This window comes from Suncus etruscus, chromosome 2 (genome assembly GCF_024139225.1).
Source record: "Suncus etruscus isolate mSunEtr1 chromosome 2, mSunEtr1.pri.cur, whole genome shotgun sequence".
In the NCBI taxonomy this organism is placed as follows: domain Eukaryota; kingdom Metazoa; phylum Chordata; class Mammalia; order Eulipotyphla; family Soricidae; genus Suncus; species Suncus etruscus.
The window spans coordinates 59,074,652-59,102,161 of record NC_064849.1 but is presented as its reverse complement, the minus strand read 5'-3'; the positions used below and the strand labels follow the sequence as shown (position 1 = coordinate 59,102,161).

Here is a 27,510-nt window from a genome sequence, read left to right as displayed (position 1 = left end):
CTGAAAATTTGATTTTGTCAGTTGTGTGAAATCAAAAATTTGGTCAACATATTAATGTCTCATCTCATAGATTTTACAAACTAAGAAAAATAATCTTCCCTTATTCTGATTTCCTCTATTTTTTTGGGGGGTGGTCATACCCAGCAGTGCTCAGGGGTTACTCCTGGCTCTATGCTCAGAAATTGCTCCTGGCAGGCTCAGGGGACTATTGGATACTGGATTCGAAACACCGTCCTTCTGTATGCAAGGCAAATGCCTTACTTCTATGCTATCTCTCTGGCCCCCTGATTTCCTTTAAGGTAAATAAAACATGACTATTCATTGTTTTAGGCAAAAAAAAAGGGGGGGGATGACTACATGTATAGTTCTTAGCACCAAAATTGGTGGGTATTTACAAGTTTATTGGCTTTACAGACTAAAAAGAATTATTAAAACATTATATAATGTAAATAAAAGGATCACATAACCAGTTTTATAATTAACAGTCACTATAAATTTTTAAAATCTCGGGCCCGGAGAGATAGCACAGTGGTATTTGCCTTGCAAGCAGCCAATTTAGGACCAAAGGAGGTTGGTTCGAATCCCGGTGTCCCATATGGTCCCCCGTGCCTGCCAGGAGCTATTTCTGAGCAAACAGCCAGGAGTAACTCCTGAGCACTGCCGGGTGTGACCCAAAAAAAAAAAATTTTTTTTAAATCTCATTTTTCCACCAAGTGATAGTATAGCAGATTAGGGTGTTGAGTTGTAGCATGGTCAACCTGCATTAGATACCTGGCATATCTACAGATATAATATATTTATGTATTTATACATTATATATTAATATATATTATATATAATTTTATATAGCAATTCATTGAAAATATTTTTAAATGTATTCAAATAACTGATTCTTGTTGTACTTTGGTAAATTGTGTCTCACAACTTTATCAGGAATTAGCACAGACTCTGTTCTGAGTATAATGTTAGGTGGTTTCAAATATGCTAATTCAGGGGCCAGAGCAATAGTGTGCACTGGTAGGGCATCTGTCTCTCTTTTGGCTGATCCAGGACTGACCTTGGCTCGATCCCCAGCATCCTAAATGGTTCCCCAAGCCAGGAGTGATTTCTGAGTGCACAGCCAGAGAGTAACCCCTGAATGTCACCGAGTATGGCCCAAAAAACAAAAAAATTAGAATAATAAAATAAAATATGCTAATTCATATTAGAAAATGGCAAGTTTTTTGGAAAGGCATATCTGATGGCACTCACAGGTTACTCCTATCTCTGTGCTCAGAAATAACTCTTGCCAAGTTTGGGGGACCATATGGGATGCTGGAGTTTGAACCTGCATCAGCTGCATACATTACAAATGCCCTACCCACTGTGCTATCACTCTGGTCAGTAACAAATGCTAAGATTTCATTGCATTTGGGGTTCAATTTAATGCTTACTATATTGCTTACTATATTATATTATTTGTGGTTTGGAGTTTATAGTATTGCCTAATATTGGCCTACCTTAAATTTGTTCAAATTTTATGATAAAATGAATAAACCACAATAGCTATGAATTAACTATATTAGTATATGTAAAAGCATTTATTTAGAGACATGATGATTTCTAATAAATTGCAATGGGGGATATGTTCCTTATAAATGTACACAAAGAAAACGAGCATATACTCACTGTGTGAGTTGGTGCCTGAACCTGCAGAGCCCTTGGGAATGACAGGCATGAGGGCATGCTGGATCGCCATTTCCCACATCCTGGCCACATCTGCACCAGCCCCACTAGTAAGGAAACTACTATTTGGTGGAGGGCTGGAAGGATTGACCACATTCTCTCCAACATAATAAACAACATTTGCTGTAGTGATTTCAAAACAATGAGGATTGGCCCCATTATGTGTTAAAGATGAAGGTTTTGCTGGTTCTAGAGATAAAATCTCTGATAAAGGAATTTCCTGTTGAAGACAGAGTATGCAAAATGTAGTTTATTAAAAGTTGGGAAAGGGTAAATTAAAATTAATGTCAGACGTATGAGAACTGATACTATAAACATTCCTGTTTTTAAATAAAACCCTTTTATAAATTTTAAATATTACTAAGAAAAAGTAAAATTACTTTTATCAGGAGAAAATGTATCCTGTTCTGTTTTCCAATAAAACTCATGTGGCTTTTGTTTGTTTGTTTTGGGACCACACATGGCATTGCTCAGGAGTTACAATAAGCTCTGCACTGAGGAGTCACTCCTGGCAGGCTCAGAGACAATATGGGATGAAAGGAATTAAACTTGGGTCAGTCACATCCAAGGCAGATTCTCTGCCTGCTGTATTATTGCTTAGACTCCTCCTGTGATTTTTAATGCAAGAACCACTATGAATAAGGTTAATTTTTGTAGAGATGGAAGATAGTACAGTGTAGGTAGGATGCTTGGATGCTTGCCTGATACATGGCCAATCTGAGTTTAGTTCCCATTATCTCATACAGTCCCCTAAACATCAGAAACCATTCCTGAGTACAGATCCAGGAGTAACCCCTAAATATTGCCAGATGTGGTCCAAAACCATAAAAAGGGGAAACATTACTATGTTCCAATATAAAACCTGAATTAAAAATACAAATGACAATTTATCCCCCTGTCTGGTAAAGTCAAGTTATTTAAAAATACATTTAAGCATGTACTGTTTATATTTTAACTATTTTTAAGGCACTGAAAACATATAACATAATTTGATTCTCTACTAGTTAATATAATAATGTAGCAATGTAAAATTTTATTAAGGAAAACCACATTTATTTTAAAAGGAATTGCTTTTAAGTAAATTTTGATATAAAAATAATCACCACACTGTCTTCCAGGAGGTAGAGAATAAGAATAATAATTTTTTTTTTTTAGTTTTTGAGCCACACCCAGTGATGCTCAAGGCTTACTCCTGGGCTATGCACTCAAATCGCTTCTGGGTTGGGGGATCATATGGGACACTGAGGGATCGAACTGCAGACCGTCCTAGGCTAGTGTGTACAAAGCAGATGCCTAACCTCTTGTGCCACCACTCCAGCTTCAGAAATATTAACTTTTAAACCAAAATTTTAATTAAAAAATGAACAGGATTTCCTTTCTTCTGTAAGAATTGCATAGAGCTACTTATGAGTGAACCTTCATTAGTTTTGAAGGAGTAAAGTACATTAATTCATATGACCCTTTTTAGAAATCATATTTTACTAGGTGACATATTATGTCACATTTGTATTATTTCATGCAAAGAGAATAAAAATTGCTGCCAAAATTTTCTCTAGAGGAAAAATGTTCCTTATGAATATTGGCAATACATAAACTGAGCAATGTGCTGTATTCCACAGACATTAAATTAAAAAGTAATGCAGGATGTAGTGGATTGCAGGCCTTTTCTATTAGTTAATCTTTAGTGACTATGAAATTTATGTTGAAATCACCCTCCTTTGCTCAGATACAGAATTAAACTATGCTCCATTGTACTACCACCCACACAGAGTACTCCCCAAAGAAATTTGGAATTTCTAGATGATGTTATGACTCCTCTGGAATTTGTATACAACAGTAAAGAAAGATTATCTCTTGAATAGGCATAATAGCAAACATGTCTATTGGGTCTAGTTCACATTTATTATACTCTAAATTCTTAGAAGTAAGAGTTTTTATGAGACTCTAATAAAGAAAAAAGCTAATCTTACCTTGTAGTACCTGCTTCCTGTATCATTTTGAAAGAGGGTAATACATTTACTATCCAATCTCCAATAGTGTCGTTTCCGCTAAAATAGAAATTAGATAAAAATATTTAAAATAACTTTTAAATAGCTCAATATTTATATAAACAAAATATTGCCCAATGAAGACAGTACTTAAAGGACATAGTACTTGAGAGGGAATGTAATTAAGTAGACCTTCTCTTGAGCTCACTACAAAGCTAAAATGCTTATTACTTAGTAAGGATTTTGTTCACTGTAGGCTCATGCTCCATATTATTTTGGGGGCAAGCAAGTTCATATAGTTATTATCGTTTTTATATTAATGACTCTTATGTATCTATTTTCATCATTTTAGAGTGAAAAGACTAACATTATTTCTGAACTCTTCTGCAACCAATCAATCTTAGACAAGTCAAATACATCAAATATGCTTCAAATATTAATAACAAATTAATTAGTATTGAGTCCTATAGTTAGTAATATAAATCTCCCTTCAACAGAAAGGTACAGATAGAAGTCTGAAAAATTAAGCTATAAGCATCTATTAATCTAATAGATGATATAAAGAGGACTCTATTAATAAGAAATGATGAGAAAAATCCGAAGGACTGAGAATGAGGATTTTTACCAAATGTTAATTTAACTTTGAATTTGTGATTAATATTTTTCCCTTTATACAAATGCAGAATATTCATTAAGTAGGAAAATCTGCAGGAAAAAGTAACTTGGGTTTTATTAAAATTAAAATATATTGCTTTTTTCTAATGAAGTATAAAATTTAGGTATTTCAGAAAGGTCTGTTTTTAAGAACACAAAAAATTTATAAACTATATATACTTATATATTTATAAACATATACATATACAATTATCATATTCCTTTCCTAAAATTTAGGTTTTTATAGAAAACTTCTAAATCATAGAACACCTAAAAGTACAGTATTTAACATCTGCTCTGTATAATGAGATATTCTAGTTGTTTAAAGATCATCTCAAATTAAAGAAAAATTAACTGATTTTGTTTTCCAAGCCTGATGTCTGTGCTTTGTAGATTTTATTCACAACTACAGATGACAGCAGAGACTATCAGCACTCTCGACTTGATCCTAGGCCATGACGGCACTGAGGTTTGCTCCCAGTGATTGGACACTACACAATTTTCAAGAGATTAGCAACTCCTTTAATTAAGACAACGATTAGAGAAAAGTGCTTGCAGAGGATCTTACCAATGTGTCCTTGCTGGTGTAGTGAACCATCCAACCTTCTTTCATTACTGTGCTGCTTTTCCTCTTGGTGTGTTTGACAGACTGTACTACTCTCATTAGTGGGATATTGTTGCTTGTTGAGGGGCTTTGAAGAATTAAAACAGTTTAGGAAAGAAATCTTTTTAGATACAGATTCATTTTCCTGCATAAACTTTATGTTAGTGATTGGAATAAGAACAAAAAATAGTTTCACAGTCCATATTCCTAAAATTGTCATCCTATTTCAAAATCTTTGTTATTATGAAGAGTAACAGACACTTATAGGTACAGGTACTTTAAAAATCCCGAGGCATCAGAATGAACACTGTACTCTACAAAGAACTGTATGCTATTCTGTTTTTGGTAAACATCAGCCAACTTATTGTCTTATTCTGAGAATGCGGTATTTAAAATCATAGAATAAGCTTATTAGCTTGCATATGACCCTCAAAGGAAATAGAAATCATTTATAGATTATATAATTTAATGTCAATTTGAGTCCCTGGATATTTTCATTAAAAATAGACCTTTTAAAATTGTCTTTTAAGTAATATTTCATGCAGAATTATGCTAATTCTTTATCATTCTCTATTCCCTTCACTTTACTCTCTTAACATAATCATACATGGCAAGCACACCCAAACCCTTTTATATATAATATATTTACACCTTCAAAAGACTGATGAAATATAAGATAATATTTTCCAGTATTTGGTGGAGGTTGTGACATTCTGAGATTTTGGGGACTATTCTTGGCTCAGAACTCACTCCTGTTGGTGTTTTGGGGAACACATTCGGTGACAGGGTATTCAAATGGAGTACATGATATATAAGCAAGTGCCTTAGCCTCTGTACTATCTCTTTGGCCTTAATTTCCAGTTCTTTTTCACTATTATTTCTGTTATTAATTGGAAAAAATCCACTCGTTTTATTGTTCTCCCTTCATGAATAGCATGTTTTTGTTCAGTTTCTCAACAAACTACAGCATTTGAATAAAGAAAAAATTAAAAAATTTATAAAATAAATCAAATGTGGGGATACCTTCTCTTTAATAGGTCAGTAATTATTAGGTTCTACCATTGTAATTAAACAATTATATAAAATAGACTATTGAGCCAGAGCAATAGTACAGTATGTATGTAGGGTGCTTGCCTCGCATGTCGTTGACCTAGGTTTGATCCCTAGAATGCCATAGAGTTCCCTGAGCCCTGTGAAGAGTGATCCTTGGAAACAAAACCAAATAAACAAAATAAAACAAAACAAAAAATAGACTATTGGATGGAGATGGCTATTTTCAATGAAATTTAAAGGGCTGGAGCAATAGCACAGTGGTAGGTTGGTTTACCTTGCATGAGGCTGACCTAGGAGAATTGTGTTTTGATTCCCCAGCATCCCATATGGTTCCCCAAGCCAGGAGCTATTTCTAAGCACATAGCCAGGAGTAACCCCTAACTGCCACTGGGTGTGGCCCAAAAACCCCAAAATAAATTTAATTAGAACACAAGCAACAGTCTTATTTGTCCATAATGAGCTAATCCCTGAGAGAAAAAAATGGGACATATTGTAATTATAAGTATAGTTAGATAATAAATATAATTTGTCCCATTTTTGTAATAAAATAATAGATTTATACATAAGTGGTATTTGTAATTAGTGGCAGCTGTAAAATAGATTGTGTCTTCTGAGTTTGGTTTCTAATCACTGTATTAACGTACAACAAGCTTCAGATAAACATAAATTTAGGAATAAATTTGTCAGTCACAAATAGGACTATCCCTATATGCAAAAGGAGATAAATTAAAGAATAAGGAAATGTTGAGATTATGCACAAACAATACTTTTCCAAGAGAATCCAGACACCCAAACTCCAAAAGTTTTCCTTTGCAGTACAGTTCATTCTCAAGCAAATTAAACACACACTTAAGGTTCTTTTACAATAAATTAATATATGAGAGATTTCTACCTTCTTAGGAAAGTGAATACCACCTAGGATTGTAGTGTTTGATATAATGAGAATCTGCCCCCACCTGATGGTTCTATTGGAGTCCTCATGGTCTGGATCTGTATCCTGCATTTCACCACTGTCATTCTGGCACTCTGCCATCACCATCTCAGCATCTTGGACCATTGCCTCTTCTATGTCATCCATGAGTCCACTGTTCCGTTCACTGTCATTGTCATCACTTCCTTCTTCCATGACCACATCAGACTCTGCTCCAGGGCTAAGCAAATCTAAAAGAAAATTGTTTTGCACACACAAAGTATGTCTGGAATCTTAGATATAGGACTTTATAGAAAGTTAGGAAATCCTAAAATAGGTCATGGAAACTCCTAAAAAAATAACGTGAAAGATTTTTATTCATATCTGAATAAAAATACATATCTGAATTTATGAAAAAATACTTATCTGAATTTATGAAAGAGTAAAGATATTCTATAAGCAGTTACTTGTTTTTCTGGTTTCTAAATCTAAAAACAAGAAAAGTATGGAAATCCTTGGAAGGACATCAAAGATAAGAAAGAAGCAGAATGCTTGGAAGCAAAGTGATACTACTCAAAGTAAAGCAGGAACTGACAGTGTATCAATAGCACAGATCTGTAGAAAAAATAAATACATGGAGAGAGAGAGAGAGTTTTTACATTCAAGAAGACACGTGGTCATTGATTTTTGCAAGTCCAGTAATTTTAGTTTGCTTGGCATTTGGGGGGGGGATCATGCCGTGTGTCACTCGGGATTACTCCTGGCTCTAATCTCAGAAATCACTCCTGACACACTTGAGGGACCATCTGGGATGCCGAGGATAGAACCCAGGTAAGCAAAGTGGAAAGCAAATGCCCTACCTGCTCTGCTGTTACTCTGGCCTCAGAATTCAGTAATTTTATATCAAGAATTCCAATAAATTATTAAATTAAGTTGTAGCTTTAAATATCTAAGATATTTGAATTTAAAGTAAAATTGACTCTTGTCATCAGGAAGTTTATGGGAATGAAATAAATTATGTTTACTTACTAAAGCAAAGCACTTGTTTTAAAATTAAAAAATAAAGGTTGATCTCAGACCCTTGGCTGACATGCTTAGAAGATTCACATTTTTACCAGATTATTCTGGATGTATGGGGGAAAAGGCAATATCAAAGTAATCAACAATATAAAAAATACTCTGCTTTTTAATCTAGTTATCAAGTTCACATTGACATATTCTGGGCCTGAACAAACTCAGTACCATATAACACAAAAAGTGGGAAGATTGCCAAACGTTCTAACTTGGCAGCAAATACATAAATCTACAAGAAAGAAATGAGAATGAGAATACTTTTTATGGGAAGCTTTCTCTTTTTCTTACATGTACATACATTTTTAATCAGAAGATTATCTGATTCATCTGTTCATCATTTTAGCATGAATAATATTCAACGTCATTACTACTTTCTACCAACATTTATTTTTCCAGAAGAATCACAAATCTGCTTTCAGACAGAAACATTTCTTTATATGAGGAAAGATAGCTTAGGATACTAGATTAAATATTTTTCTAAAAACTTTTAGGAAAAACACCTGGAGAAAATGTGAAATACTTTTTAAGGACATAACTTTTTTTTTTTTTTTTTTTTTTTTTTTAGAAATCTCTCAGAGTTAATTGCAGCAATTGTAGCTTCCCCAAAGTAGTATTCCTCCTCAATTGAGAAAAGGATCGGTATCTTTAAAATTGGCTATATTCAAGCTCCTTGAAGAGGCAGATTAACAAGTACATATGAAAGTACAAGTACAAGTACAAAATGAAAGTAACTGGGTGGAGGACTGAAATGGTGATTATTTCCTGACAAATCTATAACTAGTTCTTTCTTCCTTTTCAGACAGGGAAGAAAAGTTATTTTCTCTCTCAGTGCACAAAATGAGAATGCTAACAAAAAAGAGACTGACATTTATTAATTTGTAGGATTTACAATGCTTTGCATATCTCTGAACAAACTCAGTCAGGCTCATGAAACAGAGATGGGGAAGAACTTCTTGACATCCTTATTTTCAGTACAAGTAGTTTGATGTATAAAAACCAGCAGTATCTCTGTTTTTTTATAAAAAAATAAAATAAAATATCAGGGGCCGGTGAGTTGGCGCTAGAGGTAAGATGTCTGCCTTGCAAGCGCTATATATATTCCAGGGGTCGGTGAGGTGGCGCTAGAGGTAAGGTGTCGGCCTTGCAAGCGCTAGCCAAGTAAGGACCCTGATTCAATCCCTCGGTTTCCCATATGGTCCCCCCAAGCCAGGGGCAATTTCTGAGCGCTTAGCCAGGAGTAACCCCTGAGCATCAAACGGGTGTGGCCCAAAAAAAAGAAAAAAAAATCAATGATGGGTATTTTTCTATAGCAAGTAGTGAAAATTCAGACCAATGATTTACTTCAGGTGGAACACACATCTAAAAATGAGAAAAATTGGTATAAAAAATCCTAATTATTGGGTTCAGAGAGATAGCATGGAGGTAGGGCATTTGCCTTGCATGCAGAAGGATGGTGGTTAGAATCCTGGCATCCCATATGGTCCCTCGAGCCTGCCAGGAGTGATTTATGAGCATAGAACCAGGAGTAACCCCAGAGTGCTGTCCAGTGTGACCCAACCCCACAAATAATAATAAAAATAAACAAATAAATAAAAATCCTAATTATTATTACATACCTCCAGTCCATTTTATTCACCTACCTCCATTGATCGTCACTTCTCCAAGACAGTTGTTTGGTACTTTTGGTGCACAACGTTTATGACAATTGAACCTGCAATCTAATCACAATGATTGTATCAAGAAAGCAAACCCAAAGAAAATTCTTCATAAAGAGAAAGACACGATTTTTCTTTCAAATAATTCTTAAATAGGATTTCTTAAATATTAATAGCCATTGCATATGGATGGGGAGTAATTTAACATTTTGGCTAGCAAGATTATTCTTACCTTTACATTGCAGCCCCTGCCTAAACAGCCCTTTGAGAAGCTTCTTGCAGTACTGGCAGACAGTCGGCCTGGTGTAGGAGTGGATGACAAAAGTGTGTGGCACTTTAACTTTAGACATCAGAATCTTGTCAAGTTGAATTGGACGTCCAATGTATGACTGAGAATTAGATCTCTTCTCTCGACCAATAAATGACTCTGATGGTGACTTTTGCTATATTTTTAAAAAAATAATAAAGTACAAAGAGATTTAAAATACTACCTGAGTTTTGTTTATTTAGTTATTTATTGATCTACAGCTAGTAGTATTCTGAGTCTACTACCAGAAGTGTTTTAGGGACCATACTATGCAAGGAATCCTATCTGGGTTTCCCAAGTGTAAAGTAAACCTTTTAGCTTTTGCAATTTTCTTAGCAATCAACTATATAAATACTTGAGTTGCATCTTGTTTTGTAATGCTATCTATTATAATAGACAGGTGATCCCTCAGAAATAAACTAAAGCTATGTTCCTGTAATATAATACAATTTATTCCACTCCCTTCATTTGTTTAAAATTGCTTTTGTGATTTTTGGGTCAATACCAGTGGTACTCAGAGTTTACTACTGGCTCTGTGATCAGGATAACTCCTGATGGTGCTCAGAGGATCACGTGTCATGGAGGGGATGAAATGTAGGTCAGCTGCGTAGAAGGTAAGTTCTTTGCCATCCATGTTATATCTATACATATATATGTTTTGGGGCCACACCCGTTTTATGCTCAGGGGTTACTCCTGGCTTGGGGGGACCATATGGGATGCCGGGGGATTGAACCAGGGTCCTTACTTGGCTAGCGCTTGCAAGGCCGACACCTTACCTCTAGCGCCACCTCACTGACCCCTGGAATATATATTTGACACTCATCCTTTTATTTGAGTTCCCTTTGCTATGTGTTTGAAAAGAAGCAAACTGAAGACAAGAATATTTGAACTTTAAGCTGGAGTGAGTAGGCTGTTTGCTTTGCACGTGACCGACCCATGGCAAACTTGTGACCAATAGGATTCCAACTCCTGTATCCCTTATGGTCCCAAAGCTGGCCAGGAGGGATTTCTGAGCACAGAGCTAGAAGTAACCTCTGAGGGCTACCAGGTGTGGCCCCAAAACAAAAACCAACCAAACAAAAAAGAATATTTGAATTTATTTTTGCTTTATTTTAGGGGGGATTTTAGGGGGTCACACCCATCAGCGCTCAGGCTAAACTCCGGGCTAAACGCTCAGAAACTGCCTCTGACAGGCACGGGAGACCATGTAGGATGCAGGGATTTGAACCACCATTCTTCTGCATGTAAGGCAAACACCCTACCTCCATGCTATCTCTCTGGCCCTATTTTTGCTTTAAAAATATACTTGAGTTTGTTTTAATATAGAAATATAAATTTGAAAACAAAATTCCACTGCACATATTATTTTTGCACATGGTGAGAAAGAGCAAATAGCTCATAAAGATAGAAAACTGGGGCTGGCGAGGTAGCGCTAGAGGTAAGGTGTCTGTCTGCCTTGCAAGCGCTAGCCAAGTATGGACCACGGTTCGATCCCCCTGAGCATCAAACAGGTGTGGACCAAAAATCCAAAATAAATAAATAAATAAATAAATAAATAAATAAATAAATAAATAAATAAATAAATAAATAAATGAATAAATAAATAAATGAAAATAAGAAGTAAAATGAACTTTTTGGAGATTTCCTTTGAAAAGCACCTCCCATATCTTTGGCTTACCACATTTAAAAGAAAACATGATTTAGTATTATTCCTCAATAATTTAATGAGTCAATTAAAATTTTAAAAGTAAGGGTTAATTTTTTACAAAATTCTTTGATCACTTTTTAAAAAGATTAGATTGATTTAAGAACTATATTGCACATAATGAAAGACTTTGTCAACACAATTATATAACATCTAAATATTGCTCCAAATCATATTTATAATTTCCCTTACTTTGAAATAAATTTGAAATAGTACAAATATTTTTAATGGTAACTGAGTTTTTCTGATACCATTTTATATTATCTGTTAGTATCATAGATACTTTGGATCATTCTGTAAATGTATTTAAAAATCATAAGAACAAAGGATGAATCAAATTAACTTTTGTTATACAAATTAATATTTAACATCACTAACAACACAACTACTTTTAGTAACCATTATGTTAGGCATCATATAAGTTTTGTTATCTAGAGTTGCAGCATCTAATGTTATAAATTTTAAATACATTCTTTTGAGATATTTCTAGTAAATAGTGGAGCAGGAGCAATAGCACAGCAGATAGGGTTTTTGCCTTGTATGCAGCCCCAGTATTCCACATGGTTCCCCTAGCCTGCCAGCAGTAATTTTTAAGTACAGACCAGAAGTAATTAATAAGAGTTATAAGTTGTTTTTCTGAACAAGGACACATGTGACTAAGTGTGGCCCAAAAACAAAAATGAAATTTATAAATCTATTTTTCATAGTATTATCACATTCCAGTTAATTATATCAGTAATAAATCGTATTTATATAAAATTTCTAGCCATTTCAATACTTATCTGTACCAAATGGTAATACTATTATCACGTGGCTAAGTTTGGATAGAAAACTCATTAGTTGCAATTAAAAGATATTTAAATGAAGTTCTACAAAGAGATTTTATGTTGAAAGTTCCATTTCAGTTATGATTCTATAAAAGAAATTTTCATAACATAATTATCTAAAAATATCAATTCTGAATGTGCCGGGAACTTAATCAGATAGGTTTAACCAACTAGTATCATGAATATATTAAATGGAATTTTTCAACAGAATTAAAAAATAATTAAATCCACTGGGTTAAATTGCTGTTTCATACATCTTTCATTAGTAATTGAAGTTAATGGGCCAGTTTTAAGTATAATTTAAAATGAAAGTGATTTTTTTTCCACAGTTGGATAATTTCAACACTCATAATAACCTAATGTCACATTTTTCTAAGCTAATTTAACATATTCTCAGATTTGGAAAATCTTATGAAAAGTTGACCAAATCATTCCAGTTATTTTCCTAAATATAAGATACTTTATTCTCTACTGTGTGAACAGAACAAGTCAGCCAGATAACTAGTCCATGGTAACTACCAAAAGAAAAAAAAAGGACAAATGCCAAAGTTCACTTACAAAAGCAAGAAGTGATTTGATAAATTGAATGTTTTATTATTTTTAAAAACATGGTTAACATATATAAATACTACTCTACACATTAAGACCAAGAATTTTTGTTCTTTAAAATTTGCATGTATTACATTCAAAGCAGGATTATGTAATATAAAACATTTATGAGTTTAGGATAAAGGTATTATCTACCACATTCTGATACAGTATATGTTAATATTGCTATCCTGGGTATAGAGAAAGCATATTTAGTCAACAGTAAGTTGTGCACAGTCACATGTGTCCTTGTTCAGAAAAGCAACTTATAAATACCATACTTTATAGTACCATACTTTAAGACTTAGGTATCATTTAAGAATCATAATAAACTAAAATATTAATAGCACTGTTGAAATGTTCTCCTGTCATTTATAGTGTCTTAAGTAATCTAAGAATAGGAAACAAGTACTTATTATTTTCTTCTATTATTTCATATATAACTAATTTCAATGTATCTTATATTTCTTATGAGAAAGGAAAAGATCAACATCTTGAGATGGGTTGTTACTATTTGGAAACTAATTTACTGCTAGAAGGAGACTGAGATACATTATTTTACTAGATAACAAACACTTTGGAAATCAAAAAAGTGGAGAAGGCTCCTAGAGATTATGTTAGCATAATTATATTTTGTTTGGAGGGTGTACACATTTACTTTAACATGCTTTCCCCTATTGTGAGGCATCCCAAAGAAGCTACAGGAGGAAATTAAGTTGAGCTACTAGTTGAGACTTTGTAATTATAAGGTATTTACATATTTCTTATTTCAAAATGTTAATCAAGGATTTCAGTGATATCTAACAGAATGGTAAAGCAAACCAATAAAAAGAAACAAAGGTCTATAAAAGACCATTCTCATACAATTTATCATTGTCCTACATATTTGAAAACCACTGTTTATTTTTTAAAAAAATATGATTTGGGGGTAGGAGCAGTGGCACAGCAGTAGGGCATTTGCCTTGTACACAGCTGACCTAGGACGGACTGCGGTTTGATCCCCCAGCGTACCATATTGCCCTCCAAACTAGGAGTCATTTCTGAGTGCAGAGCCAGGAGTAACCCCTGAGCATCACCGGGTGTGGCCCAAAAAACAAAAAAGAATATTGATTTGGAGGACTGGAGAGATAGTATATCAGTAAGAAATTTGCCTTCTATGCGGTAAAACCAAGTTCGAGTCTCATCATGTTCCTCCAAGCCCACCAGGAGTTTTCCCTGAGTACAGAAGTAGAAGTAAGTCCTGAGCACCTCTGGGGCAGCCTCTTAAAAATGTTACTAATTTTTTAAAATAATGATTAATATTACATATATATACATCACTTGTTCAGATTGAGAATATCTGGCATTTATTCTAGCCTTCTGATTTCAGTTAATGTGAAATCCTTTAGTTCCATTCAAACTAGGGTAAAAGATAAGTCATCATCCTTCCATCATGTGTGTGTGTGAATTTTTATCCACTTTGATCATTGTTTCTAAAACACTACAAAATATCCCTTTAAAAATAGTCTTTTTTTTTTTTTTTTTTTTTTTTTGCTTTTGGTTTTTGGTTCACACCCGGCAGCTCTCAGGGGTTACTCCTGGCTCTATGCTCAGAAATCGCTCCTGGCAGGCTCAGGGATCATATGGGATGCCGGGATTCAAACCAGCATCCTTCTGCATGCAAGGCAAATGCCTTACCTCCATGATATCTCTCTGGCCCCATTTAAAGATATTCTTAAAGGTTTAAATATAACCAATCATTTCGTCTTGGGGGTAAGGGAAGTAGGGTTAGTTTGTTCTCAGGGATCCCTACTGGCTATGCTAAGGGCATTGAATTAGGTTGGACTATGTAAAGAAAAACATCTTAATCCCTGTATTATTTCTCCAGGATACAAAATAAAAACGTCAAAGAATTTTCAGAACCAATTATTTTTCCATCAATAATTGATGTTCATGGTAGAAAAGAGAATAGAGTAGTTAAGGTACTTAGCTTGTATGCAGTCAACTCTGTTTGATCCTGTAACCATATATAGTTCTCCAAACCCTGCCAAGAGTGATCCCTGAGAGGACAGAGGCAGGAGTAAGCTCTGAGAACAGCCAAGTGTGGCTCAATACCCCCAACTGCTGCTCAGTTACTATATTTCAGTAATTTTATTAACATGACATTTTATTTGAAAGTAGGTAGACCTGAAATATATAACTATAGTACACAGTATATCTTCTTTTAGCTCTCAAGTAACAGGTTATAGGGATTTCAACACTTTAGTGGTGAGCATGTAGCACAACTAACTTCCTTTTTATTTTTTTTAAGTAAAAAAATCTTTATTTAAGCACCATGATTATAAACATGATTGTAGTTGGGTTTCAGTCATAAAGAGAACAACCGCCCCCCCCTTCACCAGTACAACATTCCCACCACCAATGCTCCCCCCCTTGCTTCCCAACCCCTGCTTGTATTCGAGACAGGTATTTTACTTCTCTGAGTCAGTAAGATAGTCATGATAATTGTTAGTGTAGTTATTTCCCTAACTGCACTCACTATTCTTTGTGATGAGCTTCATACATGAAATCTATTATGCTGAGTGAAATAAGTCAAAGAAAGAGACATATAGACACAGAATAGTCTCACTCATCTATGTGTTTTAAGAAAAATTAAGGGAGTCGGAGAGATAGCATGGAGGTAAGGCATTTGCCTTGCATGCAGAAGGATGGTGGTTCAAATGCCGGCATCCCATATGGTCCCCCAAGCCTGCCAGGAGCAATTTCTGAATGTAGAGACAGGAATAACCCCTGAGCGCTGCTGGGTGTAAACCCCCCCCCAAAAAAAAAACCAGAAAAACAAAAAAAAAAAAAGAAAGAAAGAAAAAGAAAAATTAAGGACATTATTGTTGTAATGCCCAGAGACAATAGATATGAGGGCCGGAAGGACCGGCTCACAATATGAAGTTAACTTCCTTTTAAAGAATTAAAAAAAAAAAAAACATGTTTTACAATGCAGTCATATAAACTAATGTTTCACAGATACACATATATTTAACATAAAATAGTAAAAACTAGAAAGAAAAATTTAAAAGCAATACATCAAATCTCATAAATATAAATCTTACTAACTTTTAAATAACCTTGAAAATGAAACTTCTTAGTGACTCAGTATAATAAACATGCATTTCTGCATTTTTCACAGAGACATAATATTGCTTTGCTTCTTCATTAACTTACAATATTAACATTACAAATATTTGTATATTTAGTTAATATATACTTATATGTCAAGAGTTCTCAATGAGATTTTTTTTTTTTTGGTATTTGAACCTCAGCTGGTGACACTCAGGGTTACTCCTGGCTATGTGCTCAGAAATTGCTCCTGGCTCAGGGGGGGGGGGGGCATGGGCATACGGAATGTCGGGGATAAAACCAAAGTCTGTCCAAGGTCAGCTGTGTGCAAGGCATGCACCCTACTGCTGTGCTATCACTCCTGCCTCAATGAGATATTTCTTTAAAGATATTCTAAATAAAAAAAACTTTTTTACCTATTAGGACTCATAGAAGGTTTAAGCAAAGCTTACTAATTGAACTAGATGGTGTTTAAATGAATTTCTAATGTTACTTGATGTTCTAATTTGGTGATCCTTGGAATTCTGCAGAATTAATTTTTTTTTAAGGAAATAGGAAGGAAAGTTAAATGCTTAGGAAAAGGAACAGCTGTTTTACTTCATTCTGCTTTATTATTTTATCTAAAGCAAATATGGCTCAAAACTCAAAACAAATTTAAAATTCATTTCTCCATAATTTAATAAGCATATATTGGATGACATATTTGCTAAAACTTAGTTTTACATTAGCCATTAGTCCTTGACTAAATAAAGGGGTTTGGATCAAATTACAGGTGTAAAATTTCAGAGAGAATTGTCACTGAAGTAAAATAACTGTTGGGAATGAATGTATGAAGATGACTTGATTTGGCAAATTACAGATGATGAAAAGTATAATGGTCTCTTATCTGTTCACTGTGCAAGAGGTATGCTAGCAGGGACTGGAGAGAATATGAAAGAAGAAAAGTATAAAAGCTTAATTTTGAAAGTAGAATTTAGAGATTAAATAAAATAAAAATTATAGGAATTAAATATTTTAATAGATCTTTAGTTTTGTAAAGCTTCTGTAACATTCAAATGCAAAAAATAGCTCCTTTGAAATCTCTGCCAAAGTCAAAGCTACATGAACTGAATACCTGCTTCTGAGAGACAATGTACGCTGCTTTACTCGAGGCTGGATTTGTTTTACTAGCCTGCTAAATTAATGACTCAGCAAATCTGGACTGTTTCCAAGAAGTGATTACTTAGATTACATTATGGAAACTCCAACTGCCAGAACATCTTTAAACATATAACAGGACTCTGATACAATTTCCCAACAAGTATATTCTACTTGTCAGTTCAAAAATAAATGCTCTTCATTAGTAAAGCTAGAAAACAGAGGGAAGAAGTCACCTTTACTTGAGGATGTTTGCTATCATTTATCTAAAAATCAAACAAGATATTTGTAGAGATTTGAAGTCATTTTACCAACAAAAAAGAACATGATTCAAATGGAAACACCTGCAGTATAACATGTTTATAGCTATTAACTAATATTTCATTGGCATTGTATTTTGGGTGATTTAAACTTCTCTAGGTAAATAAAGGGAAACAGAAAAATAAAGAAAAGTCTAGTGTGGGTTGATCTCTCTTTATGAAAACATCGGTGTTGTCAAACAATAGGACAAAAATGAGCAAGGTCCTAGTAATATTTGTTCTGTTTTAAAAATGCAGTGCCTTTTACAAAACAAATAATAAGCTTTGCTTCGAAACCCTTATGATCCTCTTTGCCTCTGACTCTTCTTTCTCGTCTCTCCCTTCTCTCCTCCTCTTTTTCACCTCTCCCTTTTCCTCTTCTCTCTTCTATAAAAAAGATTTACTTTACTGAAAAGAATGTTTTTATGAAATGGATGCTAAAGATTAGTGAAAAAGACATTTCAATAGAGATATGAAAAACACAAGACTATAATATAAGCCTTTTAAAATTTAACATCACATGGACTGTAACTTTGACATATTTACATTACAGAATTTCTTTTTAAGAGTACAATCGGCTAAGGAATGTTTTTTCACCACAAATGTTCTTGTACTTGTGTGCCTGATCCTCTCCCCTACTTGGCATATCCAACATGAATACAAAATCTAGGCAGAACTCATATACTCTAGAAAGGGAGGAGTAGCAAGCTCAGAAACCTGCAGACCATTAATTTAATGTGTGGCTGCTCAGTGTCAAAATGCAAGAGAATGTGGGAGAGACTACAGTGACTTCAAGAGGTCATGTTCCATCTAGAAGGCAAGCCAACTACTCCAGAGCTATGAATAACTCCCATGTGAGAATGTATGCCCAATGTCGTAAAATGTCTTAGTTTTCTTTTATTTTTTTTAAGTGAAAAAACTAGATGGTTTGTAAAGTAAACCAACTTTTAAATATTGGCAACTCTGAAAAAGTATTTGAAACATGGCTCTAGTTAGCTGATTTGGGGAGTAAGTCTAACCTCTAGGGAGTCTGAGATCTTTGGCCTAAACACTTTTATAACTTTTGTATGTGCCAAAATTTTCATAGCACTGCATGGATTATTTTAAACCTAGTTTTAGGGGATTCTTTAAGTCAGAAAATTGACTCAACACACAATGACAAAGTAGAACTATGAATTTAAGTTGTCTTTTTCCGAAGTTCATGATAATTTTCCCTTTTTGACCCCCAATTTTACATTCTCTATTGATATACTAATATTATCAGAGGAAGATTTTCCTTCTTACCTAAGTCATAAAGAAAGTTCAGTGAAGACAATTAAACACTGTCAATAATAATAATAATAATAATAGTAATAATAATAATACATTTTACTTGCCAAAATGCAATGTGTTAAGTACTGTGAATCCCTTAATTTGATGTCTAGAAGAGATATTCAACTAGTTTACCTAGAGCTCAGAAAATAGCATCTGAGTCAAGTATGTCTTCTAGGATATTTGAGAAACTGAGTAATTCTCTTCTATGATACAAATATTCTTCAATTGATTGTCTACTTTCCTATTCAATGTGGCTATGCTTAAATATTCTAGCACAAAGCCAAGGGATAGTACTTATGAATGGTAGGCGTAGATTTGATCCTGGTACCACATGTTCCCAGAGCATCTCTAGGTGCAGCACTGGAGACACCCAACATGGTCTGAGTGGCCAGGGTATGCCTGGCACCATGGGGTCAAGCAACAAATCATCCTTAGCCTTTGTTTTAACTCCTCAGCATGGCTGGATGAGAATCACAGTAAGCGCTGCAAACCCCATCTTCTGAGCATCATTTAAGAACATCCCTGCTAAAAATGCCAAACATAACTGTGTAACAACAAATTCAATAAAACACTAACCATTTTCTGGAAGTCTTCTATTGGGGAATATTGAGTTTTATGATCACACCCTATGATGATCAGTGTTTACTCTTGTCTCTGTGCTTAGGAATCACTTTTGATGAGGTTTGGGGAATTTGATGTGGTGTTAGGAGTTTTAATCAGAATCCACTGTATGCAAAGAAAGCAAGTAATCATTGTATTGCTTTGCTGGTCCTGTTCCATAAGTTTCAATGTAGAGCAATTCAGACTAACATTCAAAATCTCAGTGCAGAATAGCATCTTGTAATAGTTTTCTCATTTCAACTGCTATAGTTGAACTGCATATATATACACACACATGCAATTTAACTAGTGTTCCCTAGAGCAAATTCTATGTGAAAGCCCAATACACACTGCAATATATATATATATATATATATATATATATATATATATATATATATATATATATAAGTCAGTAAATCATAATTTCTGCTTCCAGGAAATATGGTATCTGGTAAAATTCTAGACAAGATGAAACTATTACTTTCAATATGAGCTCTTCTCACTTTTCTGGTCTGTCTAGGTTCTTTAAATGTCTTACCCTTCAGATTTCAGTTCAAATAACTCCAGGAAAATGTGAACTGAACATGTGAAATAGACTTTGGAACTTATCTGTCCAATTCTTATAGACAACATTACTCAATGTAACAACACTGTCTCCTCATCAGTCATTACTGCAGTCTCTTACTGACATATTTGTTTATTGCTTTTTCCTAGATTTCCCTATTTTTTTTTTGAAGTATGCTCAGGGATTACTTCTGGCTGAAGTAATCTGCTGAAGGAACCAATGAGGTGGAAGGAATTGATCCCAGGTCAACCAGGATAAGTGCCCTAAGATAAGTGTCTTATCTCTCTACTCCCCCCATTTTCCTTTAACAGTACAAGTTTCATGAAGAGAGAAATTGTATTTGCTTGGTTAATTCATATCTTTTCTCAGAGAAAGTATACACATATGTTCATATATGTTCATGTTCATATATATGATAATTTTAAGTGTATATTCATATTCATATGAACATCTGAAGAAAAGAAAAAACCACCCTTGGCAGAGGTAAGGGAGATATTCAAAACAGGAGTTTTCTGAAGTAGAGGAACTTCGTGATAATTCTTGAGACTAGCCATGTAAGGGCCATTTTGAATATCATTACTAGTTTAAACTCAGTTTATGTCAACTCAGTCATCCCTATCTTCATCCTGACTTGCCTCTTTTAGATTGGAATTTACTTATCACACTCAAGCATAATTACATAGCTCTACACATAGAACAGCTTATATAATAGGCTATGAATGTTTAATATGAAACTGAATCCTTTTTGAAGGAAAAATCAAAACCAAAACACATACATACAACAAAGCACAAAAACCATTAGCTCCTTCAACACACTATATTGAGCATACTATCTCTCACACATGAGGAGTTATAGATTTGCCAGAGCATAACAGGTTTGGGAAAGAACTGAGGGATCACGGTAAATGCAGTTCATGTAGAATTTCCCCATGTTTTCATCCCCCTTGCAGTTCATGGAGTACAGAATAGATTATCAGCCAGTTTCAAATTATTTAGTTTGATTTTATTACAATTCTTATCTAATGCCCCTCAATCTACCTGTCAAATGTGCCAGATAAGTGAGTTTGGCACCTCAGTTGGAAACCCTAAATATATAGGATAAATAAAAGCTAATCAACACCTTTTCAAAAGAGTGAAAGGGAGGAGGCTGGAAGCATGCCCCTACTTAGTGGGAATGCTGTGTTTTACAGTGGAGAATCCACTTCTTAATATGTGCAGCTATTTGTGAAAGCTTTCACAGTAATAACAACATATATATAATCACTTATTAAAAATGTAAGTTGATCTGGACTTGCTGAGTGTTAAAGTAGTTATAGAAGTTATATTGACTTTTATATTTCTTATGCAACATAAACAGAAAGGAAGAGTAAAGGATCCTTATATATTTTTTCCTTTTGTAGAGAAAGCACTAGAATTATTAAGGAATTGTTATAAATTGCATGCAGTGTTCTTTCAATATGTCATAACAGTCTATAAATTCTTCAATTTATGGAGATGAGATGAGAAATATTCTTTTTAATTTGAAGGCACTGTAACCTTAATACCACACACTAATAAAATAAGAATATTTTTACTTGGGAATAAACTTTCCATGTCAAGGTTTGGCATCTCAAATAGATTATACGTAATCTACACATAAAATTAAACTAAAGGTAAACATAGTATATAAAAATCTAGAATAATTATTTTTAGAGAGATGTATTTTCTATTGATTTGACCCTACCTAAATTGGCGGAGCTTTGGTCTGGTTTTATGAGGTCATTAGAAAGTGAAACAAAACATAAAGATGCTGTCCTGTGATTTCTAGAGCAGAGACACATCAAGAGGAAGATGAAAAGAAGGCTATAAACACAGTCCAAGGACTTAAAAGTTAGAGTCATTCTTTTTTAAATGGGTCCATCAGAAAAACTTTTAAAGGATTTTACAGAATCTTAGCCTGAAACAATGTGGTAGATTAACATCAGACTAGACGTTAATAAATCCAGTTAAATTGTAAGGAAACTATTTTTCCTTTTATACCCTTCCAAAACAAACTCCCATTTTAAATATACATGAAAATATTAACTCCATAAATTGTGCATTATTTAGTAATGTTTTTGGTGCAGGACTAACAAAAATAGACACCAGTCAAAACTGGGCTCCTTGAAGAAAAAGGTATGTCTGTTCATAAATTCTGGACGTTGTTCTAGCTAAGATTTCCCTAACTTCATAATCAGAATAACAATGCTTTCTTTCCTTCACTTCAGAAGAGGGGAATATGTTAGTCTTATAAAATAGAAAATAAGAAAAACATTATTTATTGGAAATATAAAATATCAATAAACAGATACACATTATAATTAAAGTATGACTTAAGTTTATAGAGTCTAATGTTAAGTGCCAATTTCAGCCTTTCTCTTATATCACTCCCCTTCATTATTATTCCTTCTACATTAAACTTTATTTTTCCTCAGTTGAGCTATTTCTGAGGAGACATTACACTCTCAAAAGTGAACTGGAGAAACCTTTTGTTTTATAGCATTAAGGCAGGCCTTTATTAGTCATTATAGGTCAGAAATTAAAGAGAAGACTTAGGCATGACTCACTATGATTAGATGGCCATTAGATAAAAGTGTGTACATGGAAGGTTAGGGAGAGAGAAATACCTCTCTCTTCAGCATGTTTTGTGATATGTATTTTTTAGGTCTCGTATGGTAGCATGCCTAAGAGGTGTGGAAGGCCCTCCTGGATTTTATTAAAGAGCCACAAATTCAAAGAATTCTATACACCCATATGGTTAGTAAAACATTATTTATAATACTGCAATCATTTGAAATAATCCAAGTGCCTACTGGCAGATGTATTAATGAAGAAATTTGTAGAAGGGCAAAGGAATGAGCTTAAAGAATTGGAGTTCACTATTGACATGCAGAGGCCCAAGTTCCTTCTCTGGTAAAACATAATCCCCTGGGAACTTCCAGGATGGTCCTTGTGGATTCAGTTATCACAGAAAGTGGTCTCTAGATTCCTCTGAATACTGCATAGGAATCTCCCCCAATAAGAAGCTGTGTAATATATATACATATTTACATGTGTATATATATATATATATGTAGGTCTATATATAGCTATATATAGATATAGATATATAAACCAGGGGATGCTACTCAGCTATAACAAAGATTAAATTCTGACATTTTAATAACATGAGTAAACCTAAAAGGTATTATGAGTAGTGAAATAATCCAATGAAGAAGGAAGGCAAACATCATATGATTTTATTTCTATATGGTACATAGAGGCAAATAGTAATGAAAAGACTAAAGTAAATTTAAACTCTAAAATCAATTAGTGGTTACCAGAAAAGATAACATGGAGTTGATAAATGAGGGAAAAGGATTTAATTTCATGATAAAGTTAAGTACTTTATTTTATCTTTGTGAAAAAAGGTAGCTTCTATTGGGAAAAAAAATACTTGCTTAGAGGAGTAAGAGGAGAAATACATGTTTAAGAGAAAACAAGACTTCTCCAGGATGGAAATAAGCAAACAAAAAATACAGAGACAAGTAAATAAAATACAAGTTCAAGGGAGGAAATTGGATTGACAAGGAAGCCAGTATTAGACTTTTAGTAGTAAAGGTAATAAGTAATTTAAGCGAATGCTATTTAAAATGGTGCACATCTCCAACTTAAGTAACATTATAATGCAATGTTACATAAAAATTATATAACAGTAGATTGATTGTCCCTATAACATTTACACATTTATATTTGTTAATGTAGACAATTGGTCTATGATGTTGTTCTCTCTTTCTCTCTTTCTGAGTTCATATTTAGAACTATAAATCTGAACATTTTTATTCAGAACATGAATTACACACATAAATAATCTCAGAGGTATTGGGAGAAAGCTCAGCAGTCAGGATTGTTCAGAACCATCCAAATACAGTTAAGTACATGTGTTCCTGGCCCCTAAGAATGAATTGGATGCTTCAGGTGGTCCTGGAACTGCAGGACAGGAGCAGCTCCAGTTTTAGATTTCAGCACTGAGTTGAATGACCAAGTAAGGCTGGGAGTGGCGCCAGGCCCTCTGACCAGTATTTAGGAGCCATGCCTACCCATAAGGAAAGAAAAGTGAGAAACTCAAAAGAAATTTAATGAGCAGCAGATTGAAATAGGACTGACACTTGATTCCTCTATAAGCTTCCTTGCTGACTATCCTTTGCTGAATCAAATCTCACTCTCAGCTGTGAAGAATTGTGGCTAAAGTATTCTTGGATGTCTTTCTTCACTTAAAGTGCACTTTACTCAAGTTTGCACTTGATGTAGTTTATACAATCATCAAAGGAAATCTTGTGCTATCTGGAAAATGGACTACAAAGATGTCAGAGTGCATATCTAAATGTAAAAATGACTTTTTAATTCAGATAAATTATTAGATTCCTGGAATTCCAAAACACAAGACAATGTAAATCTTTACTTCTAAACAGATGTTTCCTACATTTTAAAATATTTATTTGACCAGAAGTATTAAGACAATTTTACTTAAAGTTAGAAATAACTTCTCCATCTATCATTTCTTTATTTAAATAAACTATATTTTGATTATTATAATGTACATAATGTTTCATGAATGAAACACTAAAAGAGTTACTTCTGGGAGAAATTTTCTAAGCATATCTGTAGCAAGTAGCTCCTCTTCGTAGAATATACTTGAACTAAAATAATTAAATATAAAAATAAATATAAAAAGTATATTTTATTAACATAATAGAAGTTAGAAATTATCTAGAAATATGCATAATCATATTAAAAGTTAAAGTTAGAGGTCAATGAGATAGTATGGAGTTAGTACTCCCCTTACACATAGCCAACTTCAGTTTGATCTTTGGCACTGCAAAGAGTCCACTGACCACCACTGGAAGGGATCCCTGATTACTTGAGCAATAAATAGGTCCTGAGTACTGCCAACATAATCTAATCATCCTGCAGTTTCCCAAAGTTACTCTGAATATTGCTAAAATCTTACGAAGATTAAAGAAAAAAAAGAGTAAATGCACTAGATGGAGAAAACAGTTAGAATAAATAGATGATTACCTATTTTTTATAAAAATTGAAATGATAAGGATTATTAGAGCAGGCTAGACATATGTGATTTAAAAAAAATAAATACTATGTAGGATCCCTAAATCTCAATGCTATGACAGCATATGTTCTTTTAAGAATGTTTAAAAGCATATTTAGTAAAGTTATTAAATTAAAAAGAACATTGAGTTATTCTGGAAATAGAACCAAGGAATGTGTATATGAAAAAACATTTATTTTGTTTCTGCACTTCTTGCAGTGCCTTATATTTTTAAATACATGAGGCTTAATAATGCTTTTAAAGGAAAAAGAGGAAATAAAAAATATTTAGGGGCTGGAGATGGTATACAGGGCCTAAGGTACATGTTCTGCCTGTAGCCAACTTTGGTCCAATCTCCAGCTATACAAATCCTCCTGAACATTGCTGGACATGGCCAAAGAGGCATCAGAACACAGAAAAGTGAAACGTATTATAACAATGCAGAGCCTAAAGAGCTGCACACTCTTAGACCCTTGCAATGATCCACTGGCCAGGCTGATTAGAATCATTCAAAGAGCCTCCACGGACCCCTGAAAATACTTGACATTTCCCACAAAAATATTTAGGGTTAGAAAGTATTTTATATATCAAATTATTTTAATGTTCAAAATAATAAAATCTAGATATACATGTAAACATTTACAACTTCTTACAGAATTATAATAATAATAATGGCATACATTCTATAACCTTAGAAGCTAAAATTATAACTTTCAAATTCATTTGCAAATGATCAGAAAATTACCAGATTTTTTTATTGTTAAAAATTTACAAGAAATAGAGCCAGAGGTACAGTATAGCAGGTACAAAGAGGTATTTGCCTTACATGTGGCTGACACAGATTTGATCTCCTACACTTCATACTCTCCCCTGAGCCTCTAGGAGTGATTCCTGAACAGAGGAAGGAGAAAGTTTTGAGTACTGCAGGTTGCTTCCCTTCCCCAAATAGCAATATGTCAACTCTTAATTTTCCAGAGATACTGGAATGTAAAAAAGTAAACTTTAGCCAGTGAACTTGTCAAAAACAAGTTCAAAAGAAGTATATTATTGTACTCTCCTGCCTTAACTATACTGATATACTTGAATCTCTTCTATATTCAGGCTATTCATTTCTTAAAAGAGATGAAATGTCAAATTGGGGACAGGTAAGTGCTTAGATAAAAATAATTATGAAGAAAATGTGTGTCATAATTTCATGTATGATTCCTCAATAGATGCTAAGATTTATACTACTTCACATTATTCTTTTAATGGTTAAGATTATGAAAATATACTAAAGATTAAAATCTCTTTATTTAGTAATATTATCATTAGATAGTCTTGAACTTTTTCTGCCTTCATCAACTCAAATCTATATTTATGAAACAGTGACCTTACTTTCATTGTCTTATGACATCTGAACATAATTTCAATATTCAAATATTTCAATTAATCTCATACTGTACCTCTTCTATTTGCTTAGCTCCAATGACAAGACACTAATATTCTGGAATCAAGAAATCTGAGGGCAAATTTTATCTAATAAATAAAAATCTATAATTTTAATGTCTTTTTTTTGTGCTTTTTTGTTAAGACTTTGGAAACAAGTAATGAAAGAGAACAACAAAAGCGTGTATTTTGTAGTTGAATTGATGGGGTTTTAAACTAAATTCTAATCTGATTATAAATAACTGATGTCAAATTATGATTATAATATTGGCCACAAAAGATGGTAAAATAAATTCAAGTGGTCAGGGAGATATAATACCTACCTCCACACCAGGACTCACAGGAGACTGATATATGAAGTTGTAAGAACAAAAAGGCAAAGGAGCAGAATAAAGGGAGGAAAAAAAGACAAGAAAATGGTGTTACTGAAAGAAAGCAATTCAAGTTACTCAATAATTTTTAATACAAGAGTGTTTTCAAGAAAAGCAGTAAGTTAAAATGATCAGTCTTCATGTTACACAGACATCTAACTTGGAAACTACTTTTTAAACATTTAAATGGAATTATGACATGTTAAAATCAAAATTTCAAAAACACAGCATAAAGTTGTGAGCTTATAAAACTATTAAAAATCCACCTGTCAGAGTCTCAATGACGGAAATCAGTATTTTGCTGAAGAAAAATTACAGTACAAATTGAGCATTTTTGACCTTTAAGTTAGAGATTAGATTTTCTTCACAATAATTCATCTTATCAATGGGAAAAGGAAGAAAAGGTCATCAAAGTAATCAAATGTTATAAGTAAAAAAACTTGATGAATAATCACAGATAGTGATTAAAAATAGGAACAGTCCATTAGTGGGTTAGAGTTTTAAT

The 27,510-nt window shown here is 33.6% G+C and overlaps 1 protein-coding gene across 2 annotated transcripts in view; it reads right to left on the bottom strand.

Moving 5' to 3' along the window:
* Positions 1-27,510, bottom strand: part of PRKD1 (protein kinase D1) — a 309,530-nt gene that overhangs the window by 33,692 nt on the left and 248,328 nt on the right. The window contains exons 5-11 of one of the 2 annotated variants that reach the window (XM_049766580.1): positions 26,958-26,981; positions 9,896-10,106; positions 9,649-9,726; positions 6,981-7,185; positions 4,936-5,059; positions 3,696-3,773; positions 1,669-1,945 (exon numbers count right to left, since the gene is read on the bottom strand). In XM_049766580.1, coding sequence (XP_049622537.1) covers positions 1,669-1,945; positions 3,696-3,773; positions 4,936-5,059; positions 6,981-7,185; positions 9,649-9,726; positions 9,896-10,106; positions 26,958-26,981 — 997 coding nt within the window. The remainder of the gene's footprint in view (positions 1-1,668; positions 1,946-3,695; positions 3,774-4,935; positions 5,060-6,980; positions 7,186-9,648; positions 9,727-9,895; positions 10,107-26,957; positions 26,982-27,510) is intronic. The other variant, XM_049766581.1, reaches the window with a different exon arrangement.